A 17,351-nucleotide genomic window follows, 5' to 3' on the forward strand; every position below is an offset into this window, starting at 1 on the left:
AGAAAGGCCGGACTCAACCTCCACACAGCCTAGCTCGCTGCCAAGAACAGAACAAACTGGAGGGTCATCTGCCGAGGCGCCACGATCTCACGAGCCAGCGAGGATGAGTGAGTGAGTGAGTGAGTGAGTGAGTGAGTGAGTGAGTGAGTGAGTGAGTAAACTGAATCCTTAAGCCAAGGTAATTAACTCGGTGAAGGGTTTTATTGTATAATTTAAACCAGGATGCGGAGTGTGGGTGCGGTCATGAGGAGTGCTTCTTCTCCGCAGGTGGCAGTGAATGTAGTAACCCACACGGGCAGACAGTCCAAGCAGCGCCGCAGCACAGGCGAGCTCAGGCGCAGTCCAGGTCTTCACATGGGGCACATATCTGTGGAAATCCATCGCTTTCTTCATCCGAAGTCACTTCTTGTAGAGCTCAGACAGACGCTGTTGATCCGTCATGAAGCAGAAAGTGGATGCTGAGTTTGGGTTTAAAACTATTGGACGGAACGCAGTTGTGACCATGGAAACAGTTTAAAACATCACAAGGAATGCACAGATGAGTGACGCGGATTTAAGGAGGCGCACGCCCTCCTGTCCAAAAAACCCCCCCAACCCTTTAGTACATGTCTGCTTGGAATTGTGACTTGATTGTGTTGCAGATATTCTGGCCGGGTTGTTTTTTTTGTTTTTGTTTTTTAATTAATTAATAAGATTTAGGGTGGCATGGTAGTGTAGTGATTAGCACTGTTGCCTCACAGCAAGAAGGTCCGGGTTCGAGTCCAGCAGCCGACGAGGGCCTTTCTGTGCGGAGTTTGCATGTTCTCCCTGTGTCTGTGTGGGTTTCCTCCGGGTGCTCCGGTTTCCCCCACAGTCCAAAGACATGCAGGTTAGGCTAATTGGTGGCTCTAAATTGACCGTAGGTGTGAATGTGAGTGTGAATGGTTGTTTGTCTATGTGTCAGCCCTGCGATGACCTGGTGACTTGTCCAGGGTGTACCCCGCCTCTCACCCATAGTCAGCTGGGATAGGCTCCAGCTTGCCTGCGACCCTGTAGAACAGGATAAGCGGCTACAGATAATGGATGGATGGATGGATGGATGGATGGAAAAACAAAATAAATCGTTATGTAGGATTGAGCTGAAGACTTTATAGTATAAATTGATATTTAATAGTCAGTTCCAGGTGGCATGGTGGTGTAGTGGTTAGCACTGTTGCTTCACAGCAAGAAGGTCCTGGGTTTGAGCCCAGCAGCCAATGAGGGCCTTTCTGTGTGGAGTTTGCATGTTCTCCCCGTGTCTGTGTGGGTTTCCTCTGGGTGCTCTGGTTTCCCCCACAGTCCAAAGACATGCAGGTTAGGTTAACTGCTGGCTCTAAATTGACCGTAGGTGTGAATGTGAATGGTTCTTTGTCTCAGATAACCTGGCAACTTGTCCAGGGTGTACCCTGCCTCTCACCCATAGTCAGCTGGGATTGGCTCCAGCTTGCCTGCGACCCTGTAGGACAAGAGAAACGGCAACAGATAATGGATGGATGGATAGTCGGTTCCTAGCTTAGATTTTTTCGCTCGTGACACAAATGCAGAGAAAAGCAAGCTGGGCGAGTCTTGTTGGATTTTAAGAGGGCACGGGAACTTCGTGCATTGAAATCATAACCTACTGTGTTCCCAGACTGCACTGCACAGTGGTGCTTGAAAATTTGTGAACCCTTTAGGATTTTCTATACTTCTGCATAAATATGACTTAAACACCATCAGATTTTCACACAAGTCCTAAAAGTAGATAAAGAGAACCCAGTTAAACAAATGAGACAAAAATATTGTACTTGGTCATTTATTTATTGAGGAAAATGATCCAATATTACATATCTGTGAGTGGCAAAAGTATGTGAACCTCTAGGATTAGCAGTTAATTTGAAGGTGAAATTAGAGTCAGGTGTTTTCAATCAGTGGGATGACAATCAGGTGAGTGGGCACCCTGCTTTATTTAAAGAACAGGGATTTATCAAAGTCTGATCTTCACAACACATGTTTGTGGAAGTGTATCATGGCATGAACAAAGGAGATTTCTGAAGACCTCAGAAAAAGCATTGTTGATGCTCATCAGGCTGGAAAAGGTTACAAAACCATCTCTAAAGGGTTTGGACTCTGCAAATCTACAGTCAGACAGATTGTGTACAAATGGAGGAAATTCAAAACCATTGTTACCCTCCCCAGGAGTGGTCGACCAACAAAGATCACTCCAAGAGCAAGGTGTGTAATAGTCGGCAAGGTCACAAAGGACTCCAGGGTAAATTCTAAGCAAATGAAGGCCTCTCTCACATTGGCTAATGTTAATGTTCATGAGTCCACCATCAGGAGAACACTGAACAACAATGGTGTGCATGGCAGGGTTGCAAGGACAAAGCCACTGCTCTCCAAAAAGAACATTGCTGCTCGTCTGCAGTTTGCTAAAGATCACGTGGACAAGCCAGAAGGCTATTGGAAAAATGGTTTGTGGACAGATGAGACCTAAATAGAACTTTTTGGTTTAAATGAGAAGCATTATGTTTGGTGAAAGGGAACACTGCATTCAAGCATATGAACCTTATCCCATCTGTGAAACATGGTGGTGGTAGTATCATGGTTTGGGCCTGTTTTCCTGCATCTGGGCCAGGACAGCTTGCCATCATTGATGGAACAATGAATTCTGAATTATACCTGCGAATTCTAAAGGAAAATGTCAGGACATCTGTCCATGAACTGAATCTCAAGAGAAGGTGGGTCATGCAGCAAGACAACAACCCTAAGCACACAAGTTGTTCTACCAAAGAATGGTTAAAGAAGAATAAAGTTAATGTTCTGGAATGGCCAAGTCAAAGTCCTGACCTTAATCCAATCGAAATGTTGTGGAAGGACCTGAAGTGAGCAGTTCATGTGAGGAAACCCACCAACATCCCAGAGTTGAAGCTGTTCTGTACGGAAGAATGGGCTAAAATTCCTCCAAGCCGGTGTGCAGGACTGATCAACAGTTCCTGGAAACATTTAGTTGCAGTTATTGCTGCACAAGGGGGTCACACCAGATACTGAAAGCAAAGGTTTACATACTTTTGCCACTCACAGAAATGTAATATTGGACCATTTTCCTCAATAAATAAATGACCAAGTATAATATTTTTGTCTCATTTGTTTAACTGGGTTCTCTTTATCCACTTTTAGGACTTGTGTGAAAACCTGATGGTGTTTTAGGTCATATTTATGCAGAAATTCAGAAAACTCCAAAGGGTTCACAAACTTTCAAGCACCACTGTATTAGGTGACGCAGTGGACTGCAGTGACAGAAGCCCATGTAAGTGAAATTAAAAGCTGTTTGTTGTTGGACGTGAAATACAGTTCATTGCCACCAGGTGGCACAAATTGGTTAAGCTTATAATCATCCATCCGTCCATTATCTGTAGCCGCTTATCCTGTACAGGGTCACAGGCAAGCTGGAGCCTATCCCAGCTGACTACGGGCGAGAGGCGGGGTACACCCTGGACAAGTCGCCAGCTGACAGAGAGACAAACAACCATTCACACTCACATTCACACCTACGGTCAATTTAGAGCCACCAATTAGCCTAACCTGCATGTCTTTGGACTGTGAGGGAAGCCAGAGCACCCAGAGGAAACCCACGCAGACACGGGGAGAACATGCAAACTCCACACAGAAAGGCCTTCATTGGCCACCGGGCTCAAACCCCGGACCTTCTTGCTGTGAAGCGACAGTGCTAACCACTACACCACCGTGCTGCCCAAGCTTATAATCAGTGAATTCCAAAACACCTCACATAAATGCACACCCCCAGATAAATACATTTATTCTATCCACGTCCACTGGATATGAGCAATTGCACACTACTACTAGGCTATCAGCTCATATACTGTGAGTAGAGAAAAACAAAATTGCGGAGCATGGTGCTCAACCAACTGAGGACGAAATAAAAACTCTACTCAGAAAAAAAACCAAAAAATAAAAAGAGCAACAAAATATGGAATGAAAGTATTTGATGGTAAGAGTGTATCTTTTTTATTTTTCAAGAATTATTATTATAGCATTTTTCACAAATTGCTACTGTCATTTCGCTGGTTTGTTTACATTCTAAGCAGAAATTATTTTTTGTATAGTTTTTTTAATCAAATTTGCAAAAAATAATAAAAATGCTCTGTTTCTCAAAATCCAGTGAATGTGGATGAAATAAAACAGTTATTCCACTCAATCTAGTCATACATGGCTTATAACCAACTCAGTGCTACTCGCCTCATCGGCTATCAGCTCATGTACAACTCGATTTCGTGGAATAACTGTTAAATGTATGTGATATATAGACCAGTGTTGTAGTTGAGTCACTAAACCTCGAGTCCAAGTCCAGTCTTGAGTCCCCAGTGTTCAAGTCCAAGTCATTAAAGAAAATTTCTAGTCGAGTCCGAGAACAAGACTCCAACCGCACCATTTGACTGTTGCTGCCTTTATGTGAAATCGTCTCTGCTACTGTGTTGGACTAACGTTACTGCTCGACTGCCTCATTTTAGTTAATAGGCTACAGATAAAAAGCTTGTTCATTGCTCAGCAAGCCCCGCCCACTATCAATAGGGCAAATAACATGAAAGAGGGTTAACACTAGCTAGTTCATTGGTCAGCAAGCCCCGCTATCAACAGAGCAATGAACATAGCATGTCACTTACTCCTCTGGGTGGAGTCTTGCCAAATGAAAATTGAAGTTCAAGGTTGTCCCCATCATCTCCTCGATAGTTCTTCTACATATGGAACACACAGCAGTGCATTTTTTCCCACTGCACGAGAAGTCTGTATAAGCAAAGTGGACAATCCTAGGGGCGTTCTCTCCAGGCATTTTAGTGCCATTAACATTATTTTGTTCCTGAACATGACATATGAACAGGTGAATGTGCATTCTCTTGCATGAAATTAGTAGAAAAATTATTGTAGATATAAATATCTTATGCCAAATTATTATGGCATGTTACAAAAAATAAAGAAAAAATCCAAGTCTTCGTCTCCAATTTACGAGTCCGAATGCAGTTAATACATGAGTCAGAGTCCAAGTCATCAGTGCTCAAGTCCAAGTCAAGCTACGAGTCCTTAAAATTAGGGCACAAGTCAGACTCGAGTACTACATGCCTGATACAGACATGGTGACAAATTAAAGGAAAGAACATCATCATGTGTCTTAGTATGATGCTGGTCCACCATGTGCCACCAATACAACTTTCAATGTGTCTTGGGACAGCTTCTACAAGACTCTGAGTAACTAAGCTAAGTAAACCTAACAGTCATCATTAACAGCATTATTTCATTCCAGTTGCTAAATCTGGCACAAGCTGACTTGAAAAGAAACCAGATGAAACTGCAGATTGAGTCCTTGAGCTGCTACACTTTCTGTGTCAGACTTCTCATTCTCACTTTATCTTTTTATAACCCTTTTTCTATTTTCTCACACATTCTTAGTTTTACATTTTCTCTTTGCTAACAATCTCTGCGTTGTTCTGCTAATCTCTCAATATAATCTGGGTGGCACGGTGGTGTAGTGGTTAGCACGGTTGCCTCACAGCAAGAAGGTTCTGGGTTCAAACCCAGCAGCCAGCAAGGGCCTTTCTGTGTGGAGTTTGCATGTTCTTCCCGTGTCCATGTGGGTTTCCTCCGGGTGCTCCGGTTTCCCCTAAAGACATGCGGTTAGGTTAATATGGGACAGCCTTGGGCTGAGGTGCCCTTGAGTGAGGCACCGAACTCCCAACTGTGCCCCGGGTGCTGTTAGCATGGCTGCCCACTGCTCTGGGTGTGTGGGTTAAATGCAGAGAGGAAATTTCACAAGTGTGTGATGAATAAAGTTGTGCTTTCTTTCTTTAACACTTTGCTGCAGGTACAGTCCTTCAAAAGTTTCTTTTATATTTATTCAGTGATAATATCCACATTCGTTGATGCTGGAGCAGATATATTTTTCAGTTCAAACAGTAATAATGAAGTGCTGAGAATGGCCCTATGTACAGCCTAAAGATGCACTTAGAAACCACAAATATGGCTTTGGACTGTAATTGATACAAACACTCATGTCTCCATCAGTGAACAGTTGATAACTTCAACAAAATAGACTTCACATTAAAACTTTAATGAAATTCCTGGTTACACAATTGACCTTTCTGACTATATAGCAAACAGATACATAGAAGCGAATTACTACTATCTGGTGTCACCCAGATGAGGATGGATTCCCTTTTGAGTCTGATTCTTCTCAAGGTTTCTTCATGTCATCTCAGGGAGTTTTTCCTTGCCACTGTTGCCTCTGGCTTGATCATTAAAGATAAATTTACAAATTCATATATATAAAGGTTATATATTTCTGTACCAACTAGTGGCCTAGTGGTAGCGTGTCCATCGGGAGATCGTGAGTTCTATTCACGGTCGGGTCATACCAAAGACCATCATAAAAATGGTACCTACTACCATCTGGCAAGGCACGCTGCAATACAGATGTGCATGGGGAGTTAAACTCTCGTGGTTACCAGAGGACTAGCCCCCCACTGTAACCCTAGCTATGTAATAGGCAAGAGGCCGAGGTCTACGGAAACGGAGATCGGCGCCGCCCGATGCACCATCATTCAGAGTTGGGCCTGGTTAGTACTTGAGTGGGAGACTGCCTAGGAATACCAGGTACTGAAAGGCGTGGGAAGGACTTTAACTTTTTTTAACTAACTATATATTTCTGTAAAGCTGCTTTATGACAATGTCGATTGTTAAAAATGCTATACAAATTGAGTTGAATTGAATCGAAGTGAACTTTCTGGGATTTGCAGTGGATGAATTTCTTGTTCACCAGCAGGTAAGAGTGAAATATGAAGGAATAAAGACAGAAAAACCTGAGATAAAATTATATAGTGAATGTGCACAACCTTTCAAGTATGTGGATACTACTTCATTAAATGCTTAAAATATAAAGAAAATGGATAATTTCCTCTCCTGTCTAATTTTGCAAATTAGTTAACTACACATTGATGCTAGTTGATCAGCTAAAACATTTTGCACATGCGTTTATATTTACAGTGTATGGCTAAGGGTTTATATGGATTACATTGCTATGCAGGCAGCATGGTGGTGTAGTGGTTAGCACTGTCGCCTCAGAGCAAGAAGGTTCTGGGTTCGAGCCCAGTGGCTGATGGGGGCTTTCTGTGGAGTTTGCATGTTCTCCCCATGTCTGCGTGGGTTTCCTCCAGGTGCTCTGGTTTCCCGCACAGTCCAAAGACATGCAGGTTAGGCTAATTGGTGGCTCTAAATTGACCGTGAGTGTGAATGGTTGTTTGTCTCTACAGTATGTGTCAGCCCTGTGATGATCTGGTGACTTGTCCAGGGTGTACCCCGCCTCTCGCCCATAGTTAGCTGGGGTACACTCTAGCTTGCCCACGACCCTGCACAGGATAAGCGGTTACGGATAATGGATGGATGGACATTGCTATGTAATTACCAAACAGGTGTTCGAGTTATTTATATGAGACATCTTGCTGCATTATCTCTAGTTTAAACAACCATGTAATGTCCAATTTCCAAACTGTGTTTCTTATGATGTGTGTTCCTCCAGCCAGGCAGAGATCAGCTGATTAATCAGGACATTAGCAGCATACAGCACAGCTCATCGCTGGATGGCTCCTATGCAAGGTAAGAGTCCTGAGCTTTTTTATTTGCTCTTTTTATTTTACTGACTATGGTTAAAGGAGATACGCAGAACCATGGCCTCATTTTTTGTTTATAAATGCCTTGAGACCTCGAGAATGCATAGGAATAGTTTTAAGCATTAACAATAAATCTAATATAGTAATTTTAACAATTAAAGTGATTCATATAGGTAGTGGTCTGACTAAATGACCTTGACATCTATGATGTCACAGCAGGAAGGCTATCGGTCTTATTACCATTTCCGCTATACTAAAACACAGAGCTGACTGCAATTTCAATCCTCCATTTTGAGCTAATTTATCGCCATGCCATGTAGATGTGTTGCTGGTGGGTGCAGCAACACGACAGAAGGTGGATTTATGTTGCATTCATGGCCCAAGAATGCTCAAACTGCAAAGATTTGGACACGTTTTGCGAGAAATTCACAGATTGGGCACCTACAAAGTGGTCTCTCCTCTGCTCTGCACATTTTACTGAGGACTCGTACAAAACCTCTGATCTGTTGAGGAGCGTTGGCTATAAGCCCATATTGAAAGAAGGTGCAGTACCAACAATTAAAGGAAAATAAAACTACAAGAAAAGCAAAGTAAGGTCAGTTGCACCAGTTCTCCCAGTGTGTGAGCTGAGCAGTAATGGCGGAGTACTCAGTATGGAGAAAATGGAGAATGAATGGACCAGTTGTCAGATTTCTCTGCTGGATATGCTTGCCTCAGCAGCAATATCTCGCCCTTACGTGGAAGAAGCGAATGAACGAAGGACTGAAAGTCCAATTGTTTCAAAACAATCCGCCACAAGATCGGCCTTCAAGAAGCAAGAACACAGATGGGTAAGATGCGACTCTCGTTTGGTTACATAACAAAAAACAACAACACTTGTCATTTACCTGCATTTAGATTAATACATGTAACTTGTATTGTGTATTTAAGTTACCGGTATAAGATTATTTAATTTGATTCAGAATGTGATTGTCTCAGTTCATCTGATTATTTAATTAGCCTTTTACATTTTATCAATGAAAATGCATGCATGTACATGTCCATAAGTTATAACACCTATCCTGTTTTAACCCTTTGATGCAAAACATGGGTCAAAAGTGACCCGGCTGAGTTTTTATCTTCTATATCTTTGCAATAAATTAATTCCATAATTCAGTATTCAAGGTATTCCTCAATTAACTTGTTTTTGATCATCATACATCCTTATTTTATTTTTTTCCTTTCTTACTTTTTGAATAAAAACCCTTTTTGTATCATTACCCTTCTAATGCACAACATGGGTCAGAAACGACCTGCATTCATTTTCCAGGTTATTTCATGTATGGCTGAGTGTTTCTATGATATACTTTTGAAATAAATTCATTTTGTCATTTACTTTTCCAAATATGCAGTAAATATCTTGTTTTTGTTTAGCACAAATCATCATTTTTATTTTTCCTTTCTTAAGTTATGAACAAGCACAGTTTTTGTAATTCTACACCAAGTTTACACACATGGGTCAGAAACGACCCACATGCATTTACTACAGCGTTTGGTGGGAACTGTGAATTGTGCTTGTGTCAGACATTTCACAGCTCAGCACAGCGCCCTTTGCCCATCTAATACATGGAAGTACTTCTCATCTCATCTCATTATCTCAAGCCGCTTTATCCTTCTACAGGGTCGCAGGCAAGCTGGAGCCTATCCCAGCTGACTACGGGCGAAAGGCAGGGTACACCCTGGACAAGTCGCCAGGTCATCACAGGGCTGACACATAGACACAGACAACCATTCACACTCACATTCACACCTACGGTCAATTTAGAGTCACCAGTTAACCTAACCTGCATGTCTTTGGACTGTGGGGGAAACCGGAGCACCCGGAGGAAACCCACGCGGACACGGGGAGAACATGCAAACTCCACACAGAAAGGCCCTCGCCGGCCCCGGGGCTCGAACCCGGACCTTCTTGCTGTGAGGCGACAGCGCTAACCACTACACCACCGTGCCGCCCTACATGGAAGTAATGTTTTTCAATTGTTCTAACATTACCTTAGAAAAAAATTGATTATGTTTAGGTTACCTTGAGAGTGAGTAGATTACTTGTCAGAAAGTTACAAGTAATTACTATTAGCTACCAAGCTGTTGACATATTCTACTTTAATTAGCTAATTTTATTGTAGTTGGCTTAGCTAACTACATAGTTAATAAATAAATAACTGGCCCCATTCACTGCTAAAGTAATTACTTGAAACAAATTATTATTATAGTATTAAGACATTTAATTTTAAATCACACTTGGATGACCCATGTGTAGTAATATAAAAAGTATTTTTGTTCATAAAGTAGGAAAGAAAAAATTAAATTAATGATTTGTGGTAATTAAAAACAAGATATTTAAAGACTACTTGGAATATTCAATCATAAAATAAATTGATTTCAAAAGATAGACCAAAGAAAAACTCAGCATGAAATAACCTGGAAAATGAATGTGGGTCATTTCTGACCCATGTTGTGCATTAGAAGGGGTGTGCATATGTTTTGCATCAAAGGGTTAATGAGAGTCACATGAGACTGTCAGTTCAATTCCATCCAATTCTCTAGATCAGGGCTTTTCAAAGTGTGGGGCGCGCCTCCCCTAGAGGGCGCCAGAGTTCTTCAGGGGGGCGCAACGTGAGGAAAAATAAACCAGAACAAGTTACTACTGCGGACATTTAGTGAACTTCAGCTAGCCTGTGCCACATACAAAATGGATCGATTTTTAGTACCTAAAGCTACAGTGAGTGAGGAGACAGAGTCTGGGCCAAGCAAAAAAAGAAGGAAGTATGACCACGATTATTCAAAGTTTGGATTTTCATGGACTGGATCTGAAGATGCTCCACTGCCACAGTGTGTTGTCTGCCAAGAGGTGCTAGCTAATGATGCTATGAGATGTTTAAAATGTGTAAAACAAGATTTTTTTTTAAAGCACAGATGTTTAAAATGTGTAAAAAAAAAAAAAGATGTTTTAAAAAGCACAGATGTTTAAAATGTGTAAAAAGATGTTTTAAAAAGCACAGATGTTTAAAATGTGTACAAAAAAGATGTTTTAAAAAGCACAGATGTTTAAAATGTGTAAAAAGATGTTTTAAAAAGCACAGATGTTTAAAATGTGTAAAAAAAGAGGTTTAAAAAAGCACAGATGTTTAAAATGTGTAAAAAAGATGTTTTAAAAAGCAGATGTTTAAAATGTGTAAAAAGATGTTTTAAAAAGCACAGATGTTTAAAATGTGTAAAAAAGATGTTTAAAAAAGCACAGATGTTTAAAATGTGTAAAAAAAAAAGATGTTTAAAAAAGCACAGATGTTTAAAATGTGTAAAAAAGATTAATAAAGCTCATATGTTTTAAATGTGTAAAAAAGGATTTTTCAAAAAGCACAGATGTTTAAAATGTGTAAAAGAAAAAAATAAAAATGTGTACAACAACAATTTTTTTTTAAATACAAATGGAACATTAAGTATAGCAACAACAAAAATTGTAAGGGGGGGGGGGGCGCTGTTGTTTATTTGCTCTCTGAGGGGGGGGGGGGGGGGGGGCGCTGACTCTCCCATACTTTGAAAACCCCTGCTCTAAATGGCTTTGTTCTCTGGCTTTATTTCGTAAGGTGGGGGCCTCCATGGCCGACGTGTTACTATCGGATTCATTTTCTGTTGGTTCGAACTGATATGGTTCTCCGTGTATAGGAGTAGCATGTACACACACTCCAATTTCAGGATTATCACAGTTAGATGTATTACTATCTGAGGAATCTGAAGAATCTCCAGTAAATCCGAACTAAGAGGCCATTGCGACCACTCTCACCTGCCGAATCTGGCTTTGGTCTATAGCACCGGTTCCCGCTGTGACGTCACCCACTCAGGGCTGGCTAGTTCAGCAGGGCAGCTCGAATGCCAACTTTGCGGTCGATTTTAACTCTCAAAAATATATATTTTTATTTCCAATTATGCAGCATACAAGAGTCAAGGATGGAGATACTATCCACTCAGAAATGTATTTAAAAATAAAGGTTCTGCATCTCTCCTTTAACCTGGACACTTTATGTTGGACATGGTGTGTTCAAAAAAAACCAAAACATCTTTTTTTGTTAAGTCTCTTAGTGATATTTTCTGTATCTGCAGATATATGCATCAGTCTGTCTCACGAGCATGACTTGGCATTTGGCATATCTTTCATCTGCTGGATGATAAGAAACAAGAAATGGTCAGATTAGAGAGATACCATCTCGCTGAAAAGCTCAAACAGGCCATGGTGGATCTCATCTCATCTCATTATCTCTAGCCGCTTTATCCTTCTACAGGGTCACAGGCAAGCTGGAGCCTATCCCAGCTGACTACGGGCGAAAGGCGGGGTACACCCTGGACAAGCATGGTGGATCTGTTGAAGTTAATTTTCCATGAGCCATAATAAACAAATTTGACTTGTTGTGCTTATGATAGTAATTCCGTCTCACAAGCATCTCATCAGCTAGTCACTGAGGAAGTTGCTCACATCACCAAAGCAACCATACCAGAACAGTGGCACCTTTTGGTTCCAGTCTGTTTGCTTTGTCTGACTAGTCCATTGTGCACATTTTTTGAATGCTCTCAAAAAATAGTGCGTCTGTGTGCATGTATGCTTGCGATATTGAATGATTGTTTCTTTTGTTTCCTTTGATGTTCGTGACACAGACAATAGTAATAGACATTGTCAGATTCTGTGACATCAGCAGTGATGCGCCTCAGATTTTCCATTCCTCTTTACATGATAATACATGACTGTGCCTGCCATACTTTGTTTCTACATTCTGTCCTTAGCGACTCTGTTTTTCTTTCCCCATTGCAGCCCATCTGTCCACAAGATAACATACAAGCAAGCGTAGCATGTTCTTCCCAGTGATTTAGGAATTATGTTAAAGTACCTGTGGTTATGGTGTATTCTGTCTTCACACACACATAACTGCGCATACAACCTGGATGGTGTTCTTGATTTGTCTATCAGGCTTTATTCATGGATGAAAAAATATTTTTTAGACTTTAGTGTACTGTGCTCTGCCAGGTTGTTTGTTATATTTAAGTTCCCCAGTAAATTCCCGTTTTTATATGTCATGTAAAGAAGCAGATGACTGATGTAATCACAGGAAGAGTGTTTATTAGAAAACAGGCAGGCAGACAAACAGTTCGAAACATTAAACGAAGACAGAATCAGGAAACAGGCAAGGGTTATACAAGACCTGAACAGAATATCAGAAGTAACACTAAGCAGTGTTCAGAAAACAGGATACAAAGTCAAGAATCAGAGTATCAACACAGAATATTAGGCTTGGTAATGTGAGATACTACACTGTAAAAAAAAAATTAGTCAAGCCAACTTAAAAATGTAACACAACCTGCTGCCAAAGGATTTTGAGTAAACTCAACTCCGGGCCAAATAGTTGTGCTGACTTGCTCTTTTAAGTCGACACAGATGAGTATTTTATGTTGACCTTACTTTATTTAGCAAGTTCAGTGCATTCAAATTGTGATGTTGAAATAAATTGAAATAATCATTCCAATTAACTTGGAAAAGCAAGTTGGCACAAAAAACATTAAGTTATCCTAAATTATTCTTTTTTTAAAAGATTTTTTTGGGCTTTTTCCACCTTTATTGGATAGGACAGTGTAGAGACAGGAAATGAGCAAGAGAGAGGGGGATTGGGAAATGACCTCAGGTCAGAATCGAACCCGGGATTTATGGTATGGTGCCTTATCCACCTGAGCCACAACACTCCAAAATAGCCTTTTAAGTTCACATAGAAGAGTATTTTATGTTGACTTGACTTGCCTTTAGAAGTTCAGTCCAACAAATTGTTTAGTTGAAATAAATTGAAATAATAATGCCAATTAAAGGTCAACTAAGTTTAAAAAAATTAACTTTCATAATATGTTTATTCTTACCTAAAAACACAAAACCCGACTTGGAAGTAAAGCAAGAAAGTTGTTCTTCTCAAAATCGTATATTTTTGGTGAAGTTACAAAATATCCCTTTCTGATTGGACAACAGGTGATGACGTATGTTTCAGAATACAATGCAGAAAGTACCTGAAGAAGTCCCTGCAGTTTTTGTGGAAATGATCGATAAGGATCGAAATAAAAGGGACACATTGTGTCACGAAAGGTGTAGGCCTGTATAGCAAGTAAGATGTTATTTCAATGCCCTGATTTGTAGGTTGACTATTTTCATTCTGTGACACAGGTGCACATACTCTGCCTGTGCGTCAATGCCGACTGCCGTCGAATCAGTGTGGTGCAGAGAGATCCCCGAAGTGGCTGCAAAAATACAAGCCTACAATGAGCAACAGAATGCACAACTAGAGTGCATCACGTCTCACCCAGGCTTTCAAACAGTCTGCCTGGATAGATGGGTACTGGAGACAGCCCACTACCAGTATGTGCAGCAGTATGGTGCAGTGTTCGAACTATGCCGATATTTTCGGGGGGGGGGTCCCTTTTTTTCCCTGGGGGGGGGGGGGTGCGCTTGTCTCAGAGCGCGGATCTCCAAACACATGAGAAGCCTATCTTACGCACATATCACGCGGACTCCACACACGCATCGCGTCTGAACCCACTGCGCAAAGATACGTTGAAACGACGTCTTTTTTAGGTCATTTTTGGACGTCGAATGACGGTCCTCTGAAGGTGCAAACTGTAACGCCAGATGACGTCTTTTTCCTGACGTCTATCGAACGTCCGGTATGGACGTGCAGAGGACGCCCATATCACGGCTAATTGTAGTTGAAAAGTGGACGTCTTTTCTACGTTTAAACTCGATGCATTGTTTACCGTTTCTTCCTCTGTGCATGGTCACATTTCAGAAGGTGGCATAGCCTGTTCCAGTTAATTTTCATATAACTTAATTGTCTAAATTAAGTAAATAATTATATTAAGCAAATAACTAAATTTTAAGGTGTAAAGCATTCCAGCTCTGCTGAGCCAAATGACACTACAGGAAAATAGCAGGCTAGCCTACAGCTAGCAGGTTCTCCAACTTAACCTACATTACATCATCTCTTTGGCGTTTATGGAAAGACACATTATCCTACAAATAAATGCACTTACATTTGCACAGAGTGTATGTGAAAGGTTAAGACACAAAACCAACTGCAAAATAGTTTTTTTTTAATATAACTTTAAATCAAATGAAGTCAAAACAACATAGTAAGGGATTTGGACTGAATATTAATCATATATATATATATATATATATATATATATATATATATATATATACACACACACACACAGCATGATCTACTGTATAAAGTGATAACTGAACAGTTCAGAAACCCTCAATGTCCATTTATAGACAATAAAATTACAATTCAATCCTCACTCATGTCTCTTTTTTTTATTCCGTTTTAATACTGGCAAAACAGGCCAACTTGCCAACTCGTGGGAAAAAAAAAAAGACGCGGTGGATTAAGTGAAAAGGTCCTCAGTCCTCACAGCATTGTGTCCTCCACCTCCTCGTCTTTGAGGTGCATGTTTAAGGTGTTCAGATCAGCAGAAAAAACAATTAGAACCGTGCGCCATCTGCTTCTTCATCTCCGGCACAGAAGAAAAGTTCCTCTGAATCGCGAGAAACGTTAGCGGTGTTGTTGGCCAATGAGAGTGGCGTTTACTATTGGGCTGCGTCGACGCGGTTGGCCAATCAGAGAAGCGTTGACTGGTTGAACTCAAGTTGAACTCAAATAGACAACAAATTAAACAGATAAAATATAATGTTAAAATTATATTTAAAATAAATAAAATAAAATATTAAAATTCACGGACAATATTAATAACAATGTTGATATTTGTAATATTATTTATTTATATTTATAGTTTGTAATAAAATTTATTTAAATTAAAAATAGGTTATATACGTAATTTTCCTGTACCTGTTTTAGACGTCTTGATGACGTCCAAAAAAGTCACCTTGTCTGACGTTAAAATTTTCAACTACATATTGACGTCCGGGTGGCACGGTGGTGTAGTGGTTAGCGCTGTCGCCTCACAGCAAGAAGGTCCTGGGTTCGAGCCCTGGGGCTGGCGAGGGCCTTTCTGTGTGGAGTTTGCATGTTCTCCCCGTGTCCGCGTGGGTTTCCTCCGGGTGCTCCGGTTTCCCCCACAGTCCAAAGACATGCAGGTTAGGTTAACTGGTGACTCTAAATTGACCGTAGGTGTGAATGTGAGTGTGAATGGTTGTCTGTGTCTATGTGTCAGCCCTGTGATGACCTGGCGACTTGTCCAGGGTGTACCCCGCCTTTCGCCCGTAGTCAGCTGGGATAGGCTCCAGCTTGCCTGCGACCCTGTAGAACAGGATAAAGCGGCTAGAGATAATGAGATGAGATGAGATGAGATATTGACGTCCAAGTAGGGTCATATTAGACGTCTAAATAGCAGACCTAGTTTGCACGTCATTTAGAAGTCCAGAATTGGTCTTGGACCGACGGACGCAATAAAGACATGATCTGCACGTCCATACGATGTCTAATGTTTAGTGGGAAGTCATAACTCATCAGGGGAAATCGTGTCCGCATTGGCATGTTCAAAAAACAACCTCGCGTCAACAATGATAGTCTACCACACGCAAGAAAAAAAAAACAGTCAGGCTACTCAACATCTGATCCACAGCAGCACCAAAGCATCACTGGAAATCATGTCAACAACCAATCTTCCACAACACTTCGGATATGCAAATGCTTCCCGTTACACACGATTGCTATGTCAATAAACATCATTTTGCCAATATTTTAGAGACCCCCCAACATTTCCCAAATCATGTTTTCAAGGGATCTCATGTCTGTTTCAGGGGATCTCGGATCCCCCGAGTACCCCCGTAGTTCGAACGGTGATGGTGGGCATGCAAGGCAGGATCCATCTGAAAATGAGTGAGTTGTCCCCCTAGAATTCTGATTGGTAACAAAAGTGCCGAGATTTCATGTATTGCTGCAGCTAAAGTCATCACTACTGTAGTAAAATAATAATAATAAAACCACACACAAAGTAAATTCACAAAGTACATTGCATTTACAGGAAATTCAGACATACTGCATATCGGCAGCTGGCTAGATGGTGCTGGGAGTACCTAGGCCGTCATGTTCGCGTTCCACTGCCATCCTGTGCAGTCACAAAGATCCGGGAGACATTCCCATCCACTGAATATACAGGTTTCCAGGATGTGGTGTAATGTGGCAAATAAAGACGTTTGAATGTATACTTGAATCAGATTTATTTGTTCTAATGCATTTGTTAACCCTATAACAAAGACAAACCAGAGGTCCAAAGACCTGGGAAAAGGATTCACACAGCAATCCTTTCCAATCCAGTGTGGATACATTATATGTCCATAATCAACACTAACACTTGCCTGAAATAACCTCAACAATGATAACAAAAAAAAGAATAATAATAATAAATATGTATGGTATTGAAACAGAACTGAAAAAGTTTTCAAAGACCCAAAAAGGCACAAGATCATACATGACACACATTTGCCCATCAAAAGTTTCTCTGATGTGTACATACAGCACAATACAATCATTTTTTGGAAAATCGGCTGTGATGGCATCGGATTATCTCCTCTTTGGGGGGGTACACATGGCCGCTGCTCAAAGGTGGTGGTGATGGCTGCCTCTCTGGTAGTGAAGTGTCAAAGTCTTG

The 17,351-nt window shown here is 40.9% G+C and overlaps 1 protein-coding gene across 1 annotated transcript in view; it reads left to right on the forward strand.

Annotated features, from left to right (window-relative positions):
* Nucleotides 1-222: 222 nt before the first annotated feature.
* The window catches only part of cep104 (centrosomal protein 104), a 95,060-nt gene continuing 77,931 nt past the window's right edge, over nucleotides 223-17,351 (forward strand). The window contains 6 exon segments of the mRNA XM_060932736.1: nucleotides 223-359; nucleotides 3,258-3,304; nucleotides 4,374-4,379; nucleotides 7,587-7,659; nucleotides 11,865-11,940; nucleotides 13,730-13,744. Of these exon segments, the coding sequence (XP_060788719.1) occupies nucleotides 223-359; nucleotides 3,258-3,304; nucleotides 4,374-4,379; nucleotides 7,587-7,659; nucleotides 11,865-11,940; nucleotides 13,730-13,744 (354 nt within the window).

Source organism: Neoarius graeffei, chromosome 10, assembly GCF_027579695.1.
Source record: "Neoarius graeffei isolate fNeoGra1 chromosome 10, fNeoGra1.pri, whole genome shotgun sequence".
NCBI classification, from domain to species: domain Eukaryota; kingdom Metazoa; phylum Chordata; class Actinopteri; order Siluriformes; family Ariidae; genus Neoarius; species Neoarius graeffei.